Here is an 18533-nt window from a genome sequence, read left to right on the forward strand (position 1 = left end):
CACATACTAGCAGGCGACTCCACACGTCCACACCTCCCCTGGGCGATTCCCCTTATGTAGGTCAGCGTCACAGAGGTAGATTTGAATTCTTACATATCAAAACAAGTCCGTTTCTGGGGTTATACCCTGGTTTGTCTTCCAATTACAGTTGATCGGGTAGACACGTCTTGCTCCAGCTGCCCATAATACCTGATCGTTGACCAAACTCTCGTCGGCAGTCAATTGAAGGGCACAAGTCCTGCAGATGTTCTTCAGCAAAGGGTTGGAGGCCGCATGCGTATAGGAAGATCCAGGCTGAAAAAGCGAGGGGCTGGTGTGAATATTTTTGACTGGTTTGTTTTTGGTTACCAGCTTAGTTTTGATTCCAAGCCACTCAGGGAAGGGAGCTCAGGGACACATCTTCTGACCTCTGATTTTTCTGTAGAAGAATGAGTATTGTTTTGGGAGAATGTGATTTGCCCGTTGACATACTCGGAGTCAACTTAACTCCAATGTTAAATAGGCACGGATATTTACTTTGTAAATTGTAGATATAACATTTTTCTGAGACTAGCAAATTGGCTATTTATAATAATATAAAGATACCTGGCAAGAAATGATCACACCTCCTCAACCACAAACATGGAAAGACACTTCTTAAAAATCATGGAGTTTGGGTCTCCAAAAGAAGTGCGCTTGGTTTTTCTACTAAGAACAGTCAAAAATTATGTACCGCCATGGAATTTATTAGTCAACAGGCATTCTAGATTACACATTACATACATCTTCAATTGACATAGAGTCACGCATTGAATTGCAAGAGATACAGGTTTAACTTCGGATTCAAATTAAAATAGTACGCCATGAAGTAATCGAGAAGCAAGACAAGGCCCCACGAAACTGCGGAGAGAGGGAGCAAGCAGTGAGACAGGAAAATCAGGTCTGAGCTGAAAGGTGAATCAGCCGGGCACGAAGCCTGCCAGTTGCCGCCAAGACTGTAAGGAATTTCTAGTTACTTGGAAACCGGAAAGAGGATCCCTACTTGAGTTTTGTAAATACCACAAGGAGCTAGGCCCATTCAAGTAAACTAGCAGGCCTACAATGATTTGTATTTATTTTGTGCAACCGTGTATTATGCATTGGAAGTATAAAATTAATAAAAGGCAAACATGCTGTCATTTTAAATATTGCGTGGTTATGTTTTCAAATAAATACAGTAAATAAATAAAGATCCATCACAAAAAAAATAAACATGAAATGAAAGAAGAGATTGGCCCACCGGTCCTGGCACTGGAGTATGTTTTTAGTCAGGTGAGCAGATGCAAAATGTCATCCATCATACTGAAGAGTGCAGAATAGGTGAAGCGGGCTGACCCAGTGCCACATACGGTATGCAGATCTGCCTAGTTTCCCAGGTACATGCGTTATGTATTGTTCTAGTCCAGGTTTTATTGGGCCATTATAAAACAGGACTACAAGTTCCAGAATGAGAAGGAAAAAAAAACCTGGACTGGAGTAGCAAATCACACATGGACCTAGGAAACTTGGCAGCTATGCGTGCTGTGTTGGATGGAAGCAAAATGTGAATGACATGTGAACTGGCCAATGGTTGAACAGGGCAAACTGAAAGTACCTCTTTCTCTATATATTTTTATTATATTTTTATAATGAAATTTTGGGAAACAGGAGGCTGGTGATACATTTAATGCTGTCTCCAGACCATACCTAAAAATTCTAAGAACTGCAAAGGTACCTTCCACAGCACCCAACTTTTGAAAGGGGCCTTTACATTTTTGTAATTGTTTTTTACACAACTCAACGTTAGCCTTCAATCAATTCTCATCACTGTTATAATGCCTATCAAAGCCCCACCGCAACAGAATGGACCCATAATGGGGCTTTTTAAAGGAGCCATACTGTGTAGAGTTTAAAAAAAAACTGTTCTTCTCACCCAATCCTGCATCGCAAGCAATCACCCAAAAATGTCACTCTAATGTTGCCTGGGTTTTGAGCTTTGTTTTTTTTTGTTTTTTAAGAGTTTTATATAGCGCAAACTAGACCCGAAGATATCAGGTATCAGAGCGCTTTACATGAGCACCAGTTTCTTTACACAAGGACACATTCATTTTTGTCAGGCACGGGGAGATTAAGTGATTTGCCCAGAATCACAGGATGTTGAGCGTCATTACCGAGACACAAACACAGTTCCCCAGCTTCGAGGTCGACTGCTCTAGCCGTAAGGCTACATGTTAGTTTCTGTTTTCATTTGCTGGTGGGGCGATGAGGTCCTCTTGTGTCCAGAGGACCTCAGGACACAAGGGAACTTCATCCACAGAGCAGCAGTGCGCCAGGAGCCGCGTTTGCAGAATCGTGTAAAAAGGGGGCGTGGCCTTTGAGCACTCTCAGCAAACCAGCTGTATGGGGCTTACTGGAGGTAACAGGAGGTAAAGAAAGTAAGAATGTATTGAGTTTAAGTGGAATTTACTGCTTACGAAAAACCTACAATATTGAAAAAACTGAGTTTGGCGAGCTGCACCTTTCTTTTCATCGGTGCGGCTCGCCAAACTCTATTGTTTTTATATTATATGCTTTTGGTAATCGATGTGGCACAGGCAGCATGCTGCGCTGCAATTGAAACACTTACAATATTGAAAAAATAGAGTTTGGTGAGCAGCACCTTTCTTTTCGTTGGTGAGACTCGCCAAGCTCTATTTTTTTTTTATATTATCTGCTTTTAGTGAACAGCGCAGCACAGGGGGCGTGCTGCGCTGCTTAGAAAAACGTACAATATTGAAAAAATAGAGTGTAGCAAGCTGCGCCTTTCTTTTTTCTCCGCCGCTCAACAAACTCTATTTTTTCCTTTCATTTTAATAATGGGGGCCACACCTTTATTTTCTTCGGCACGGCCACCCAACTTCCTTCTCTCCCTTTCTCTTCCTATGCACCTAATATAACAAACATTTGCAATGCAATAGGTCTCGCATTACTAAAATTTTGAGCTATTGGCGTTGCAAATAATAATGCAACGCCAATAGCTCAGACTTTCAGTAATACAAGACCTATTGCATTGCAAATGCTTGTATTTCACCTTATCTGGATTTAATCCTCCCATGGTAGACTGGTTGCACCCCATTCACTTTCGGGTTTGTAGCGCATGATTAATCAAGGATGGGGAGTCTGTTTTCAGTTTCTATCAATCTAAACGTGGTGCGTAACCTTGCGTTACTTAATAACATCACTTGCGATCCCCATTTTCATTCACCAAGAGGCTGTGTGCACACGTCCTGTCTCGGGATTAGTTCATTATTGAGTAAGTCTGGGTTATTTATTCCTAAACCCCAATTTTTTGTCTTTTTTTCATTGCTGCCACATACTGTCTAATACGGTGCTCTGATTTCCTGCAAAATTCTTGGCTTGTCTAGTCAGTTTCTGATCCAGTGTTCCAGGTACTTTTCATCCTTATTTCACTGAGATTTCTCACATCTTTAAACTGCAGAGCAGTGTTTCATGATTTCATGTTTTTTTTCTTTGCAGTCACATTTTTACTTTGTCCATTCTAAAGGTTTGCACTTTTTGCATTACACATCGCACCGAAGAGACGCCAGCGGGGAGGGGTGGGAAACGCACTTTGAAACCAGGATCTGGAGGCTGAGAGTCAGCCTGGGGACTAGTGCAAACTGCATCTGAATGGCTTGCTCCGATAACATATACATTATAGAGGATACATATATCCTCTATGGAAGCGATATTAGGTTGTTAAGGTCACCTCTGGGGACATCTGACACACCAATTATCTAATAATGGCCACCATGAGTGGGCCCCTTTCCAAAGCACTCCTTCTCCCCTTGTTGGGGAGGGATCCAGCATTTATACCCTGGAGTCTCAGAGACCCCTCTGAGAGAGTGCACAGCGACTAGGGAGTCTCCCACAGCAGAGGCCTGGGTTTTTTACCCCATTACCTCTGGGAGCACAGCACCGTACACCGTGATCGAGGGAACTTTTTGGACTATGCCCTCTAGGCGGAAACTATAACCTTCTTTGTATGTACTGCGGTGCCCGAGCAACCTTTGGCCGATGACTGGTGGAGCTGTCCTGTGCAGCTATAGAGGAGTTTGGCTTTGGTTCACCGCTCGGCCGTCACCTACCCAGCCGGACGTTGGACACTATTTTTCCTCGTCTCCCCATTGTACCTCCTATACCCTCCCCCTCCTCTTCCCTCCATTATTCTCCTCTACCTCCCCTATTCTTTCCCTCTCTCCCCTAGCCTTCTATCCCCTTCCCTATTTTTTTTCCTCTTGTTTAAGCTATGCTTTTGTACTCATAATACCTGTAACTAAGCTCCAAAAACGGATGTATCTTTGTAACCATGTTTCTCATGTAAAGCGCTCTGATATCTCTGGGTCTAGCCAGCGCTATATAAAACTCAATAAATAAATAAAAATAAAATAAATATAGCCTTGTGCACTTTTTCCTTCATCTACGTCACTAAACACTGTTTTTCATTGTTGCGCACCTACTAACTGTGATGACATTTGTTTTCCATTGATTTTGGGACGTTTTCTCATAACAAGCTTTATATGCTTTAACCTGATGCATGCTGGGAATTGCATTGTGACACGGGCTTTCTTTGTGTTACACAGAGGGTTTTACTTGGCTCACAGTACATGGGTTGTACGTAATTGTCGGCATGTTAGATGCATGTTTGCAAAACATTAGCATTGTTAACAGAACTAACATGTGGACACAGGTTCTTTTACTCTAGCCTGCATGTTGACCTTCCCCCCCTACCTTACTGAAGTAACAGTGACCCTGATTAACTTTTACAATGCTGTAAGTCCAAGAGGGGAATGTAGGATTGTTGAACTGTATGATTTCATTCGGAATCACTGTGAAAGTCTGTTCCACCAGATCCTCATTATGGGGGACTTCAATGTGCACCCTTGTGGGAGCCCCATGAATACTGCAATGGGAACTTTAGGTTGCCATAGGATGGGGGGTCTTCACTTTGAACACTCTGGCCGGGGAGACATGCTGAACCAATTATTAAATGAATTTGATTTAATTTCAGCTATGTCTTTGGTTGATGTTTGTAGTTACCAGCCTGTTCCCACATTTAAAGGACTTTCGGGGGGGGGGGGGTTTATTGATCATATCCTTCTCTCCAACGGCCTACAATCAATTATTTCAGGCTTTAAAATCCAGGAAAACGCATATAGTGATCATAACCCTGTATGTATCTCAATGGTTGGCAACCTCTTAAATTTACGGGAAAAGACGCCAACCTGTGGTGTCCTGAAATGCACGGATGGAAGGCGTCGCCTAAAATGTTCTAAGGTGAATTCAGATCAACTATATGATAAGATCCATAAAACCTGTGCCCCTGAGTTATCATTATGTGTGTCTTCTGTATCCCTTCCCCCAGATATTCTCTTAGCATTTGACGGGATTGTTTTAAAAGTAGGTGAAATGTTAACTGTACCAACGTCGGGCCCTCCTTGCAGGGACCCCAAATGGTTTGACCATTCCTGTTCAAAAGTTGGTCGAGAGCTAAAGGCGGCTTTGAAGATTAGCCCTAGGGATCCCACATTGATCAGGTCGTTACGCCTGTCCTATAAAAAGGCCTTGGCAAAGCGCAAGGCAGAAATAAAGGACAAATTTTGGCAAGATCTGTTAGACCCCAATACCCTTTGTAACAGCGAAAGATTCTGGGGTATTATTAACAAACCCGTGTTTGATATGGTAGGGGACAACTCAGTTGGCACCAATATCACTGAAGATGAGTGGGTATCCCACTTTAGTTTCATCTTCAACAGCAATATTAGTCAGATAGAGGTAGACAGAGGTGATCAAAGTGTAACTCTACCACTTTTTACAATTAGCGAGGTTGCGAAGGGTATCATGGGGTTGACAAATAACAAAGCACCTGGCCCAGACGGTATGCCCCCGGATTTATTTAAATCCAAAGTATCTCTTTGGGCGCCAGTTCTTACCGCTGTGTTTAACGCAGCTGCAGAACATGGCTGCCCCAGGTCTTGGGGGACATCTATGATAGTGCCAGTATTTAAGAAAGGTGACTGTAATAGAACTACCTGTTACAGGCCGATCTCGCTTATCGACTCTGTGGTCAAGGTAGTGGGTGGAGTAATCCTGAACAGGTTAACAGCCTGGACCAATGAGCACGGGATCATCTCCAGAATCCAATATGGGTTTCGGCCTGGCCACTCAACAATAGCGCAATGCCTTAACCTGTACACGGTCCTGGGGAAATATACCATGGCTCGGCAAGGCACCATCCACATGGCGTTCATGGACCTTTCCTCCGCGTTTGACTGTGTCAACCGGGGGAAGCTCTGGGAGGCCATGGGCGCCATGGGGGTGGAGCCTAATTTGGTTAACCTTCTGAGGGACCTGCATCAGGATACCAAGGCCAACGTGAGGTATTCACAGGATCTAAGGGTGTCGAGGGATTTTAGTGTTCATAGGGGTGTTAGGCAGGGCTGCATTTTGGCCCCCTTTCTCTTTAATTTATATATTAATAATTTGGAGGAGTTTTTATTAAATACTGGTACCGATTACCCCTATGTCGGCCGCAAGGGTTTGCCTGTATTATTATATGCGGACGACGCTGTCCTCTTGGCTAGGACCGCAAGAGGTCTCCAAACCCTATTAAACGCTTTTCATAGTTTCATGGAAGCTCGTGACCTATCGATTAACAACACTAAATCTTTTATAATGCAGGTGGGGCAGCGCCCTAAGAAACCATATTTATTTAGGGTTAATGAGGAGAAGGTCCCCACAACGAGAACATTCTCTTATTTGGGAGTGTTGTTCGATGACCAGTTGAAATGGGGTCCACTACTCCAAAGGAAAAGGGGGGAGATAACTCTGGTTAATGCTGCAATATTTAATTTTGCCAGGTAAATGGGTAATCGACCTATTGCTGCACTATTAAAGATCTACCAGGCAAAGAGTGTGGCAATAGGGAGTTACGGCAGTGAACTTTGGGGGTATGCGGCAGTTAATGATATCGTGGTGGCAGAAAATATCTTCCTGAAACAACTGTTGGGGGTTCCAAAGGGGACTCCCAACCAAATAGTGCATGAAGAAACTGGTACACCTTTTATTAGTGACATTCTAGCACTACGGCCACTAACTTTTTGGTTAAAATGTTGGCTAAATAAAGATCTGATTTTAAATCACCTAGTTCTAAGGGAAGTAATATCTATGGATAATATGCTTAAAATCCCTTGGCTAAAATATCTGAAAGACTGCTTTTCTGTTATGGGGCGCTCAGAACCTTTTTTTAATCCTGAGTCGATTAAACTTGCTGATGTAGAGTTTGTGAGGAAAAACTTTTTCTTATCACGACAAATGAATCGTGAAGAGGTGGAATTAAACAAACCGAGTGTTCGAAAACATGCCCTGTTGAAAACTACATTTTTTATGGAGCCTTATTTATCATGGCCCTTGTCGGGCTTTGAGCGATACCTGTTAATTAGGTTCCGGCTGGACTATTTTCATCTTCTTTTAACTGTTCCAAGGGGTTGTCATCATGGTCAAGTGTTACCAAACTGCGGCTGCGACAATGAGTCTCCGCAGGATTTGGTGCACTTTTTATTTATTTGTCCTTTTTACGATTTACCCCGGAGGTTCTATCTAAAGCCCCTTTTAAAAAAACAGAATTTTACCCAGGTTAGACCAGCCCTTTGTTATTTACAAATGTTAAACCCCGAAAGTACATTATTTTTGACTGGTTTTCTAAAAACTGCCTTAAAACTCAGAAACAGCAGGGTGAGTTAATTGTCTAGAATTGCTGCTATTATGATATATGCTTAATTGTGTCTGTTGTTTTTAATACATATTTTAACACGGGTATTTTATCTCTGTACATCAAGTTTTTTTTTGTGCATTATTTTTTATCTGTCATTGTGCTTTTATGGTTCTTTCTGTCTGAAAAACCGAATAAAGATTTCTTTCTTCTATCAGTAGATATTGTAGAACCCAGGATATTGTGTTGCATGCCGAAATACTTATATGGTCCTGAAAGGGAAGAGAACCAGTCTTGGTTTCACCTTTTCCCTCTTTCTTCTACCAACCTGCACTTCCTCTCTCTTTCTCTCTGCTCTTTTTAAGCCCTGCTTTCCACTGTTTTATCTCCATCCTCTTTCCTTCCTATCTCTTTAAATATGTCAAACAATCCTCCACTGCAAACAAAAAAACATGACTAAAATGCATTGTCATTGACTCATTTACAACGCCAATAGCTCTATCTTCCACTAATGCAAGACCGATTGCATTGCAAATAGGGTGACCAACCGTCCGTAAATTTCACGGACAGTCCGTAATTTCGGCCGTCTGTCCGTTGTCCGTGAAGGATTCTTTAACGGACGCCATTTGTCTGTAATTTTAACCAGGCACCGGTCGCAACACCCTAAAGCAGGCACAGCTTCCACCCACCTCCCTTCTTGACTCCGATGCAGTACCAAAGCTCAGATCCCAGCAGCATTGGAGAGGCACAGCGGGATGGCAACCCTCACACCTTCAGCCCTTGATGAGCTGTTAAGAGGTGCTTGAAAGTGACTGAGAGGGAGGGGCTGCAGCTTCAGGAGCAGGGGCATCTATTCAGATGCAAACAGCCCTGAATGCTTCATGTCTCTGCAATTTAGAGGGGCCTCACACATTTCCTTTCTGCCCAGGGCCCCAAACATCCTAAAACCGGCCCTGATTACACCGAGGCACCACCTGGTTCTCTTCACAGAACTTAATTACTGTCACTAAATTGTAAGCAAACCTCGGTTCTTCAAACATGCAGTCTATAATGTAATAAAGAAATAAAAAGGAAATGGCGCAATCGCACCCACACTGATTAACAAAGTATGGAGGACAATCAGTTAAATCAGTTCTCTTGGAGTATCTTCTTTAAGTACAGTACATCACAGTGGGGGATGGCAAAACTAACATTTTGGAAAGAGAGCCTGTCTTTTCGTTGTCCTGTCCAGGAGGGGGTGAGGATCCCTACCCCACCCTGGAAGAGACCAAGATGATACTAGAATACTGCATGCCCACCCCTGTGCACATCCTGGTAGATCCTGTTCCCCCTCCTGTGATGGCTCCTACCCCCCCCCCCCCAAGCCCCCAGTGTTGGCTCCTGTCTCCCCCCCAGTGGTGGATCCCGTCTCCGCCCTGGGTGGCTTCTGTCCCAGTCCTGGAATGGCTCCTTCAGGAAGGGTGAAGTTCTTGATGGGCCTCTTGTCAAAAAGGCTCAGCTCAAAATTGATACGAAAAGTTGGGCGAGTGGGTAAGTGAAGGGATGGCTGGATGAATTAGTGAAAGGGTGAATGGACGAATGAAAGATTGAATAGATGGATAATGAGAGAGGATGGATTGATGAGTGAGTGGCGGGATGGATGAGAGAAAAGGTAAATAACTGAATGTATGGGTGGAAGGGTAGCTGGATGGGTAAAAGGGTGGATGGATGAGTGAAAGGATGGATGAGTGAAAAAGTGGATGATGAGTGAGTGGGTGGATGGATGAGTGAAATGATTGACGGATTGATGAATTGATAAGTGCAAGGGTGAATGGATGGACGGATGAGTGAAAAGGTGGGTGTAAGGATGGATGAGTGAGTGAAAGGGAGGGTAGATGGACAAAAGGATGAATAGATGAGTGAAGGAGTGAAAGGATAGATGGATGAGAAAGGATGGATGAGTGATAGGGTCAATGGATGGATTCATGAGTGGATGAGTAGATGGATGGGTGGGTGGATGGATGGAAGGATGGCTAAGTGAAAGGGTCGATAGAGAAAGGGAGGATGGATGACTGAAAGGGTGGATGGGTGGAAGGATGAGTGACTGGGTGGATGGATGAGTAAGTGAAAGGATGGGTGAAATGGTAAATGGCTGGATGGATGGGTAGAAGAGTGGATGGATGAGTGTACCGATGGATAGGGTGAAAGGGTGGATGGATGGATAATGGATTGATGAGTGAAAGAATGGATGAAGGGAAGGATGAGTGAAATGATAGATGGAAGGATACATGATGGATAGGTTTGCAAATGGTTGAATATGTTTGGATATGGCTGGGCTTACTTGTATACTATTGCGCGACCTCCTCTGATGTGTCTGTAAAACTTACCTATTGTCCTGAAGTTGTCCTGAATTTTGACCTCCTGTCCTGAATTTGTGTCCTGAATTTTGACCCTTTGTCCTGAATTTTTACACTCACCGTCCTGAATTTGCACCAATGCCAGTTGGTCACCCTAATTGCAAATGCTTGTACCAATTCCAGCGCTGCTCGTAGCCTGGACGGCAGCGCAGCCTCTGCGTGGACCGTCGAGCATTCTCGCTTGGGAGCCCTCGGGCAGAGGAGGGAGTGCTGAGCTCCAAAGGATGGCCTTGGACGAGCTCCCACCGAACGGACACGCCCTCCTCGTGGGGGCGTGGTCAGGCCGGGTGTGTCCACGAGAGGGAGTGCTCTAATTACAAGAGTTTTGTAGCTCCTGAGCGACAGCCTGGTCCTGGTGAAAGGGCACGCTACGGGTGGGTGTGGTCTCGATGGGCAGTGCCCTAATTACCAGAGTTTCGTAGTTCTCGGCACGGCTCGCTATGTCTGAGCCTAGATGAGACCGGGTGTGGTAATATCTCCCAAGGGTTTCTGAAGTGCTGTCCTGGTTTGAGATAGGGGTGGCGGCTGAACCAGCGCGAGCGTGGTGCCGTAATTGAACCCCAACTCCCGCCTTATTTTTTTCCTCCGTCTCTCACCCTTGCCTCGGGTGTGGCCTCCTGAGCTGCGGTGGGCACGGCCTGTGTACCTCGGCGGGGCCCCCGCGTGCTGGCCCCGCTCCGGGACTTCGTCTCTGCGCTCCCGAGTCTCCTCAGAGTGAAGTGCTGTCACCCATGGGTGGGGCGTGGACGCCCGGGCTCATCTTCACCTTGGCCCCGCCTCCTCGTCCGCCTGTCCGGAGGTAGACATACATACCTATCGGGAGACTCACGGCCTCGGCTGCTGCTGCGATGGCGGGCGCGGGATGAGACACCGGCAGGAGAGGAATAAAACCGCGCAGCCCTGGACCGGGCAGCTCAGAGAGGGAGGGAGAGCGCCGCCGGACCTGAGACACCACCGGACCTGAGACCCCACTGGCAGCGCTGAGACCGGCACTGCACGGCGCACACCTGGAGCAGTGCACAGAGGGGCCCGTGTACGAGCCTCTGACAGAGCAGTACACCGCGCTGCGGTCCAGGAGCCCACCCCTACACCAGTCTTGTGGAACAGAAGCCCCCGGGCAGTTGGACCCCGCGTGGACCGTCGCACACCTCTGACTGGGTGTTCTTTACCACAGCACCCGTCGTCGAACCTCTGTGGACAGGGAGTGTTGTGCCTGGTCAGACAGCCGTGTACCTGTCCCTGGCTGAACCCGGACAGATAATTGTGTACCCGAGCCTCGCTGCCCGGACAAGGAGGTGTGTACCCGGGCTTCACTCTCTGCTGACCCGACAGTGGCCTTGTTGGTATCCGGGCAGGGAGTTGTGCAGCTGGGAGTCGGACCCTACTACCTGGACTGTGGCTGTGTGTCCGACCCTCTGTGGCTTGACAGAAATAAGTGCTGGCAGTCGGACCTCCCCTTACGCACACACGCACCTGAGGCCATTCGTGTCGGAGGTCAGTGCCTGGTTTTTGAGCATTCGTTCTCCAGGCGCTGTCTGCAATAGTGATTCCGCTGACAGGCTTCACTCCCCTCGGCCGGATCTCCCCCGGGCATCTCTCCACTCAGTCCCTGATCGCCACTGTTCTTAGGAGTTCTGTAGCTCCAACTTCGGGACCTCACCTGGTCGGTTTTCCCACAGTGCCCTGGTCCTTTTTCCTCACGGACCACCCTCGTGTGTGCTCTGGCAGCAGAATGGGGGAGCAGGGAAGGGCAGCCAACAGGGATCCGGGCCCCCAGCAGAGAGGGGGGACCCCGGAGCCCTCCCAGAAGAAGGAGTTCTCCCCCACGGCCATGAACCTGCTGCTGCTGGAGATGCTGTCCTACCTGTGCAGGGCCGTCTTCTACCTCATCCCCGTCTACCTGTGCGGATACCTGGGCCTGGGCGTCAGCTGGGTGCTGCTCGGCCTCCTGCTCTGGATGTGGTTTAAGAAGAACAAGGGAAGCAAGCTGAACCGCCTGACTGCGGCCTACCAGCTGCTGGAGCAGGAGCGGGAGACCATCTCCAAGCAGATCGGCAGCCAGCACCTGCCCGCCTGGGTGAGTACCGCAGCGTGGCCGCCCGCACCTGCACACAGGGGTCTCTGGAGGTGGGACCACAGGCTGCCAATGGAGCATTTGTAAACTTTGATTTTAACAACAAATTTTATTTCGTCAATTGGCAAAAGCAGTGCAGAGCTCTGTAACCCAGAGACAAACTGCCACATATCACACAAAGCATGGTGCATTGACATTTTACATAAACATAATACAAAACTAAAATTATAAGGAATCATCCCTCCCCCCCCCCCCCCCTGTCTTTACACACCACCAATGTTAATCCACAGTCGCCCGCACATAAAAGGAAAACACCATTCACAGGACCCAACTCGCCCAAAACCACAACCCCTACCCAGCTTAACCCTCAAGTGTATTTGTAAACTTTTTTTTAACGACTAAAGTCTACCTATTTTGAGTTTTACAAACACCTTATTGAACACAGTTTTCTATATAAGATAAACATTTTGTTATGAAAAACATAGTATGCTTTAAAATAGAAATAATATAGAGCATCATTTCTAGAATAATACATGTAGGACTATGAATGATTCAGAACATTGATGGAAGGCATGTAAACAAATATCCATGCATGATAACTAAGGAAATTTGAAGAAAAGATGAAGAGGAAAAGGACTGAATAGTACTACATTAATTAAAAATTAGAAACTTTTGAGACTGAATTGAGAAGTGAAGGATACCTAATATTATACTATACGTAGAGCATTTTAAAACTCTGTATTTTAAAACCAGATCACACCCACCTGCGTCTTGGAAAACTTCGATTTCCCCCCCAAAAAATGAGCCTTTGCTGTTCAAAATAATAAACACTGTATCCCAGTGTATTTCCTGGGCAGTTGAAAATTGTGCCACATGTACACAGCGTGGGCTTTCTAAAGTTAACAAATATATACATTATCCACATATAATTTCAATCATTCCAGATATTCCTTAAGAGCAGTAGTATAATTTCAAGTCATCCCATGTCAGAAGTGGGTGGTTAATAAACGAATTTTGTAGGTGCAGCTTTAATGTTGCTATTATTAAGAATTACACCATTATTGGCTATATTATCAACGCTGAGACTGGAATGCAAAATGGCATGCTCTTTGATTGGTAAAGGTATGCATGAAATGTTGTGTTCCGCAGTTACACCATTAGTATGGCATTTCCTCAGTCATTGGTATGCAATATTTAAGACAAGCCTGTCGGCCCATTGGCCCTGATTGGGAAGGCGTCTGCAGTAATTGCTTGTTTGACTTTAATAGCATGCCTGACCGAGGGAACCATGCAAACTTTTCCTTCAGCAAATCACGTCAGATGATTCCTGTCAGACGACTCTTCATCTCACAATGAACTCCTTCATTTTTCACAATATCCGTGCTCTCTTTTTTTCTGGTTACATCAAATGTATTTGTTGTATATTTTCACAACAGTGTTTAGAAATGAATGTTTTGGTTTTTCAGACACGTGTTTTGCGCACAACATGGCGTGCAATAAGAAACCCAGTACTCTTTACTCATGGTTCGTAAGTGCTTTTGCAACTCAAATAGTAGCAAAATACAAACATAAGAAACCCATTCAGTCCCCTCAATGCAGCAAAAAAAAGCTAGGTCAAATTGTCAAATTCATAAACACCAAATGTATTTTTTTTGTTTTTGCTGTTGTCTTCCTTGATTCCAGTCCCCTATTCAAGCTCCTGTCGTTTATTGAAGCAGCCTACCTATTTCAAATAACATCGCTTCACACACAATGAATGGGTGGTAACTACTGAGATGGAGGATCAACTGGTGGCCCAGCACAGGGTATCCCTAGGAAGTATACACGCAGTCAGTGGCTACTCCTTCTCCCCAAAACAACCCACATGAAGATAAGTACCAGCTACCTGCATCTATTCTTACACCGACCACAGCATCCATTCTAATGAACAACACCACTTCCACTCTGCTCACTGACCTCACACATTTCATCCACGTTTTCTCACACATAGGCCTACTGTCCCCCTTCCAGCCAGTGCACCCCAAAGGCGCTGTGGAACCCAATGGAAACTGCAGCGGTCTGTGGCCTTGTTGGGGTTATGACTTGCTATATATATGGAGTACATACTCAAAACGCGCATTGAGCCGTGCAATAGGTACATAAAGCGCTAAGTGAATCCCCACACAATCCAACACATTCTGACTTGCAGTAGAAGAGTTGCATGCCTGCAGAAATTGCACAACCCAAGAGTCGCGCAGGTCATACACATTCTCCATGATAATGTGGATTTTTTATTTTTTTTACTAAAGGTCTGCGCCAAGCCTGCCTTTGAGCTGTGGCTGAAAGGTCTGGTTATAGCAGGCAGGCGACTCGAGGAGATCTCCTCTCGACTGGCTCTTCCTGTTCTGTGGCCAGAAGCATCTTTTTAAAATGAGCCCGCGTGTTTTGTCCCATTCTTGGTCAGTGTGGCTTTGTCGGTGGTTACATTGTGTTTCTGTGTCATGGTGACGACGGAGGTACCTGGTGATTCTGTGGGGTGTAAGGATGAGTTGCTGCCTGCCTACGCTCCTCGGTGTGTGACAGTAGAGTAGGTGCATATTTTTCACGAGGAATGTTTAGCTTAATACATTGATCAACAACTAGTGAGGTAATAACCGGTACAATGCAGTCTGATTAAGAAGACATTCAATGACCATGAATCTGTGGTCACTTCTAAGTCGTTCAAGGGTTTAAGTTTTTTGACGGTGAGAGCGGTGGTTAAAAATGTCCCACGAGAATTTCAGATTCAGGCCTCTTTTGGCAAGCTCAGGTCTACAATACCCAGAAATTGACCTCCAAATGTATGCATGCTTCTTGGTGCCTTTCACCTGCATTTTGCTTGCAGTGACCTCATTATTTTATCTTTAACACACCTAAATATCTCTCCCATGTGAGATATGTTTCCTGTTTGCTTGTTACAGTGCCTAGCTAGGCAGGCTCTTTATAAACCCATCCCCCCCAAAATAATGTTGGCATATTTAGAAGTTTTTCCTGCTAAGAGTTCCTCTCCGAATGCACAAGGGGTTATAGTTTATTAGTGTTAGTCACCGGGCCTCAGTGTATCTGTTATGCGGTCTTTCATTACCCAACTTGTGTTGTGGAAAGGCGCTGGGCCTATTTCCCTTACATGTATGTACCACCTCCCGTGCCGTGCCTGTGATGCTAACAAAAAATGGTTACAGTTGGCAGAGGCCTGTTCGAGGAGTTTTCCGCCTGTGTTTGTCCCTGCTTCCCTCTGCTTCCCTTGGGGCTGTTGGTGCTGCAATGCTTCTTAAGCGGATCATTGTCTGTTCCTGATCAAATCAATATGTACATTTTTCGAGCCTTCACACCAGAAAGCTAAACATCCGGTCAGATCAGATTTTGATCATAGTACAAGCTAAAAAAAATAGTTTCATAATGTTTGTATAATTTCCGCATTGTCCCGCTGTTTCTTTTTCGGTCGTACTTTTTACAGCTGAGATGTGATCTGCCTCTCATCAACAACAAATTACCATTTTTCCTGAATCTCTTGAGACTCTGCCCCCAAGCTCCCACTTTCCTTCCACCATTGCTCCCACTCATTTGGTCAACCAAACAAGGTCCAGTGTTTCACGTATAAACGCGATATTTACCATTCCTGGTGAAAATCCAGGGATGAAATATAGTGAGATGTTTACAGAGCTGGTGATGCAGCATTTCTTTCCCCTATATTGCAGTTTTGTGCGCACGAGTCATCTTTAATCCAGTCAAAGGGTTGCTTATATCTGATGCACGAGACAGGATACACAGTCAGGCATTCGTAAATATTGCCCTGCCGGTTCCCAGAATTAGTCTGTGGATTCTAGAAGAGATGGTGGGGCAGAGAGTGTCTTCGCAGGCTGCCTGTGCCTTTTTTTTTGTCTTTAATCATGTGTGAATTATTTGTACCTGAAACACTGTGTCTGTTCCAAACACTGCGCATTAGGTCTCTGTAGGTAAGATGGTTGTATTTAATGGTGATGAATGGTGGTGGGTAAGAGCAGAAAGTGCAGTACTATGACCACAGCGACATCACATTTTTACTTTCTTGTATAGGACAACATAAGTGCTGCACTGTTCAACAAATTCCTCCCGGCTGGAGGGGATTTTGAGCCATCCAGTGCTCCATCAGACGCACGGCTGCACCCCCCCGCTGCTAGCTGTGTGCCCACTCCTCCATTCTGACCATCAGGTTCCCAGTCAATCCACACCTTTCCTGACTGAAGGACCAGCCAGGATGTTTCACATGGATACAACCCCAGCCAGAAGCTGCATACCACCGTATAACCCTAAGTGTCCCTCACCCGTTGATTCTACCACTTTGGGAGAGTGTCGCTGTTGGAAAACACTCTCCGAAGAGGCATCATTTGGATTTCTCTCTGTCTCCTCTTTGTCCCTTCCTACTCCATGTGGACGTGTCGGGTATATTCCATGGAGGCTTCAGAAAGAGTAGAAGTCAACCTTAATTTTCTTAGATGTGGGGATTACCACATTGAGATCTTGTGGAGAGGTTGTTCACATGATGTTTGAGGGTGAAAGGTGATGTAGGAGAGGTAGGTTAACAGACCGGCATATGGGAATACGTTCAGATTGGCTGCGTGGGGGGTGACGATAAGGATGGGTAGAGTTGGAGAGAGGAAAAGCAGGATAGGGAAAGGGCAGAAGAAGGGCCACAAAGAGGGCCACTTTTAATAGTGCCAGTCCAATGGTGCAGGGCAGCCCCTTTATTGGGCACTGCTATTCAAATGCCTCCTTTCAGGCATAACACATGTATCAATGACACTGAAGGCCCTTTCACTCTTATGTAGAGTGCAATGAGAGAGGCTCTTCAGAGTAGAAAAAACCTGAAAGGACAGATAACAGACTCAAGTGCAAATACACTGATCTCCAGCCCCCCTTTTGAGAAGTTCGATGCTCTCCAACCATCAACCACAAACAAAAGGAGCATATTCAAGCCAAGAATTGCATCCCTTTTCAGCCTCCTGTGATTAACCGCGAGTGCTTGCTTCCACTTAGTTCTTCCTGGACCCTTACAATATTTAACATCAGTATTTCCACACTGGGTCTCTTATTGCTTCATTTAGTCTCCAGTGGTCCTGGTACACATTTGAAATGCAAATGCTAGTAAGAGCAGATGAAGGTCTTGCAGTGAGTGCACGTCTTCTGCGTGTATGGCCTGTCGTTTGCTTGAGAATCCATGGTACTGCCTGAAGCCCAGCACAATAAGACCGAGGTAATGATGTTTGCAGTGGGAGATTTTCCACTCTGGTCTCTCCTAAATGCATGGGTTGTTCTCTAGTCCCACTCACAATGCAGAGGTGTCTTTGGTTGCTTATGGACAATAGATAGGCCCTGCCTTAACGATAACCCATCTCCCTCACTACATGTACTAACTAGCTTGTCACAACACGGTGACCAGGTCAGCTCTGTCCAGCACTGGATTTACTACTCTGGAGCAGGCCACAGGTGCTCGTGCTGTGGTGCATTTCTGTTTGTACTCTTCAGATGGCACAGCAGTACGGTCGGGAATGGAGGCCTGCAAGTGAAGCAGACCTCATCACAGTCTGTTAATTTGCAAAGAGCCTTCGTTGCAACCACTGGCCCTTCAATAGACGGAGATTGCAGTGACAGTACAATGTAGCACGCTGAGCTGCTGCCATCTTGCAGATAGGAACTACCTTCTGAAGGGCATGTCGATACGTTGTCTTGCGAGTAACAGTGTGGAGCCCCTGGTTGTCCACTTTCCCTCATGTTCTCCGTGGCACACAGCACGTGCATTGCAATTCATAATGCCACCTGTGTTTAGGAGTGCCCCCTTTGTTCATTCTGCTTGAACAAATCCAGCTTCTTTGCGTCACACTGATTTTACAAGTGGAGATACATTTGGTGCATTGTTCTGTTTTCAGGTATAAATCACAAGGAAAATACTTATCTGAAACTCTTCATCTTTCAGTCACTGTCACAGTATGAAACCATAATTTAAAAACAATTCAGTATCAAAATACCTTGCTTGTTATGTTGCCTTATGATAATGCATTCTACCTTGGGGTGCATAAAATACGGCAACGGGTATGAGGCTCAGACAGGCTTGTAAAAAAAAAAAAAAAGTGAATTTTAAGAACTTTTACTCAGTTCACAAATGAATGTATTCGATATGCCCATCGTTTCAAATCTCCAGCTGGCTTTCATGAAGCCTTCCTCATTCCGTAGGATCATCCTCACTGTAGGTCTTGGCATATCCTTATTTCATTGCTCTCTCTGTTGAATTGAATTCTCCTCCATTAAGTTTAATTTTCCT

General features: G+C 45.5%; 1 protein-coding gene across 1 annotated transcript in view; it reads left to right on the top strand.

Annotated features, from left to right (window-relative positions):
- Window positions 1–10546: 10546 nt before the first annotated feature.
- Window positions 10547–18533, top strand: part of ESYT3 (extended synaptotagmin 3) — a 235185-nt gene continuing 227198 nt past the window's right edge. The window contains exon 1 of the mRNA XM_085647487.1: window positions 10547–12220. Coding sequence (XP_085503613.1) covers window positions 11876–12220 — 345 coding nt within the window. The 5' untranslated portion in view covers window positions 10547–11875. The remainder of the gene's footprint in view (window positions 12221–18533) is intronic.

The sequence above is a fragment of the Triturus cristatus genome, chromosome 3_2 (assembly GCF_964204655.1).
Source record: "Triturus cristatus chromosome 3_2, aTriCri1.1, whole genome shotgun sequence".
In the NCBI taxonomy this organism is placed as follows: Eukaryota; Metazoa; Chordata; class Amphibia; order Caudata; family Salamandridae; genus Triturus; species Triturus cristatus.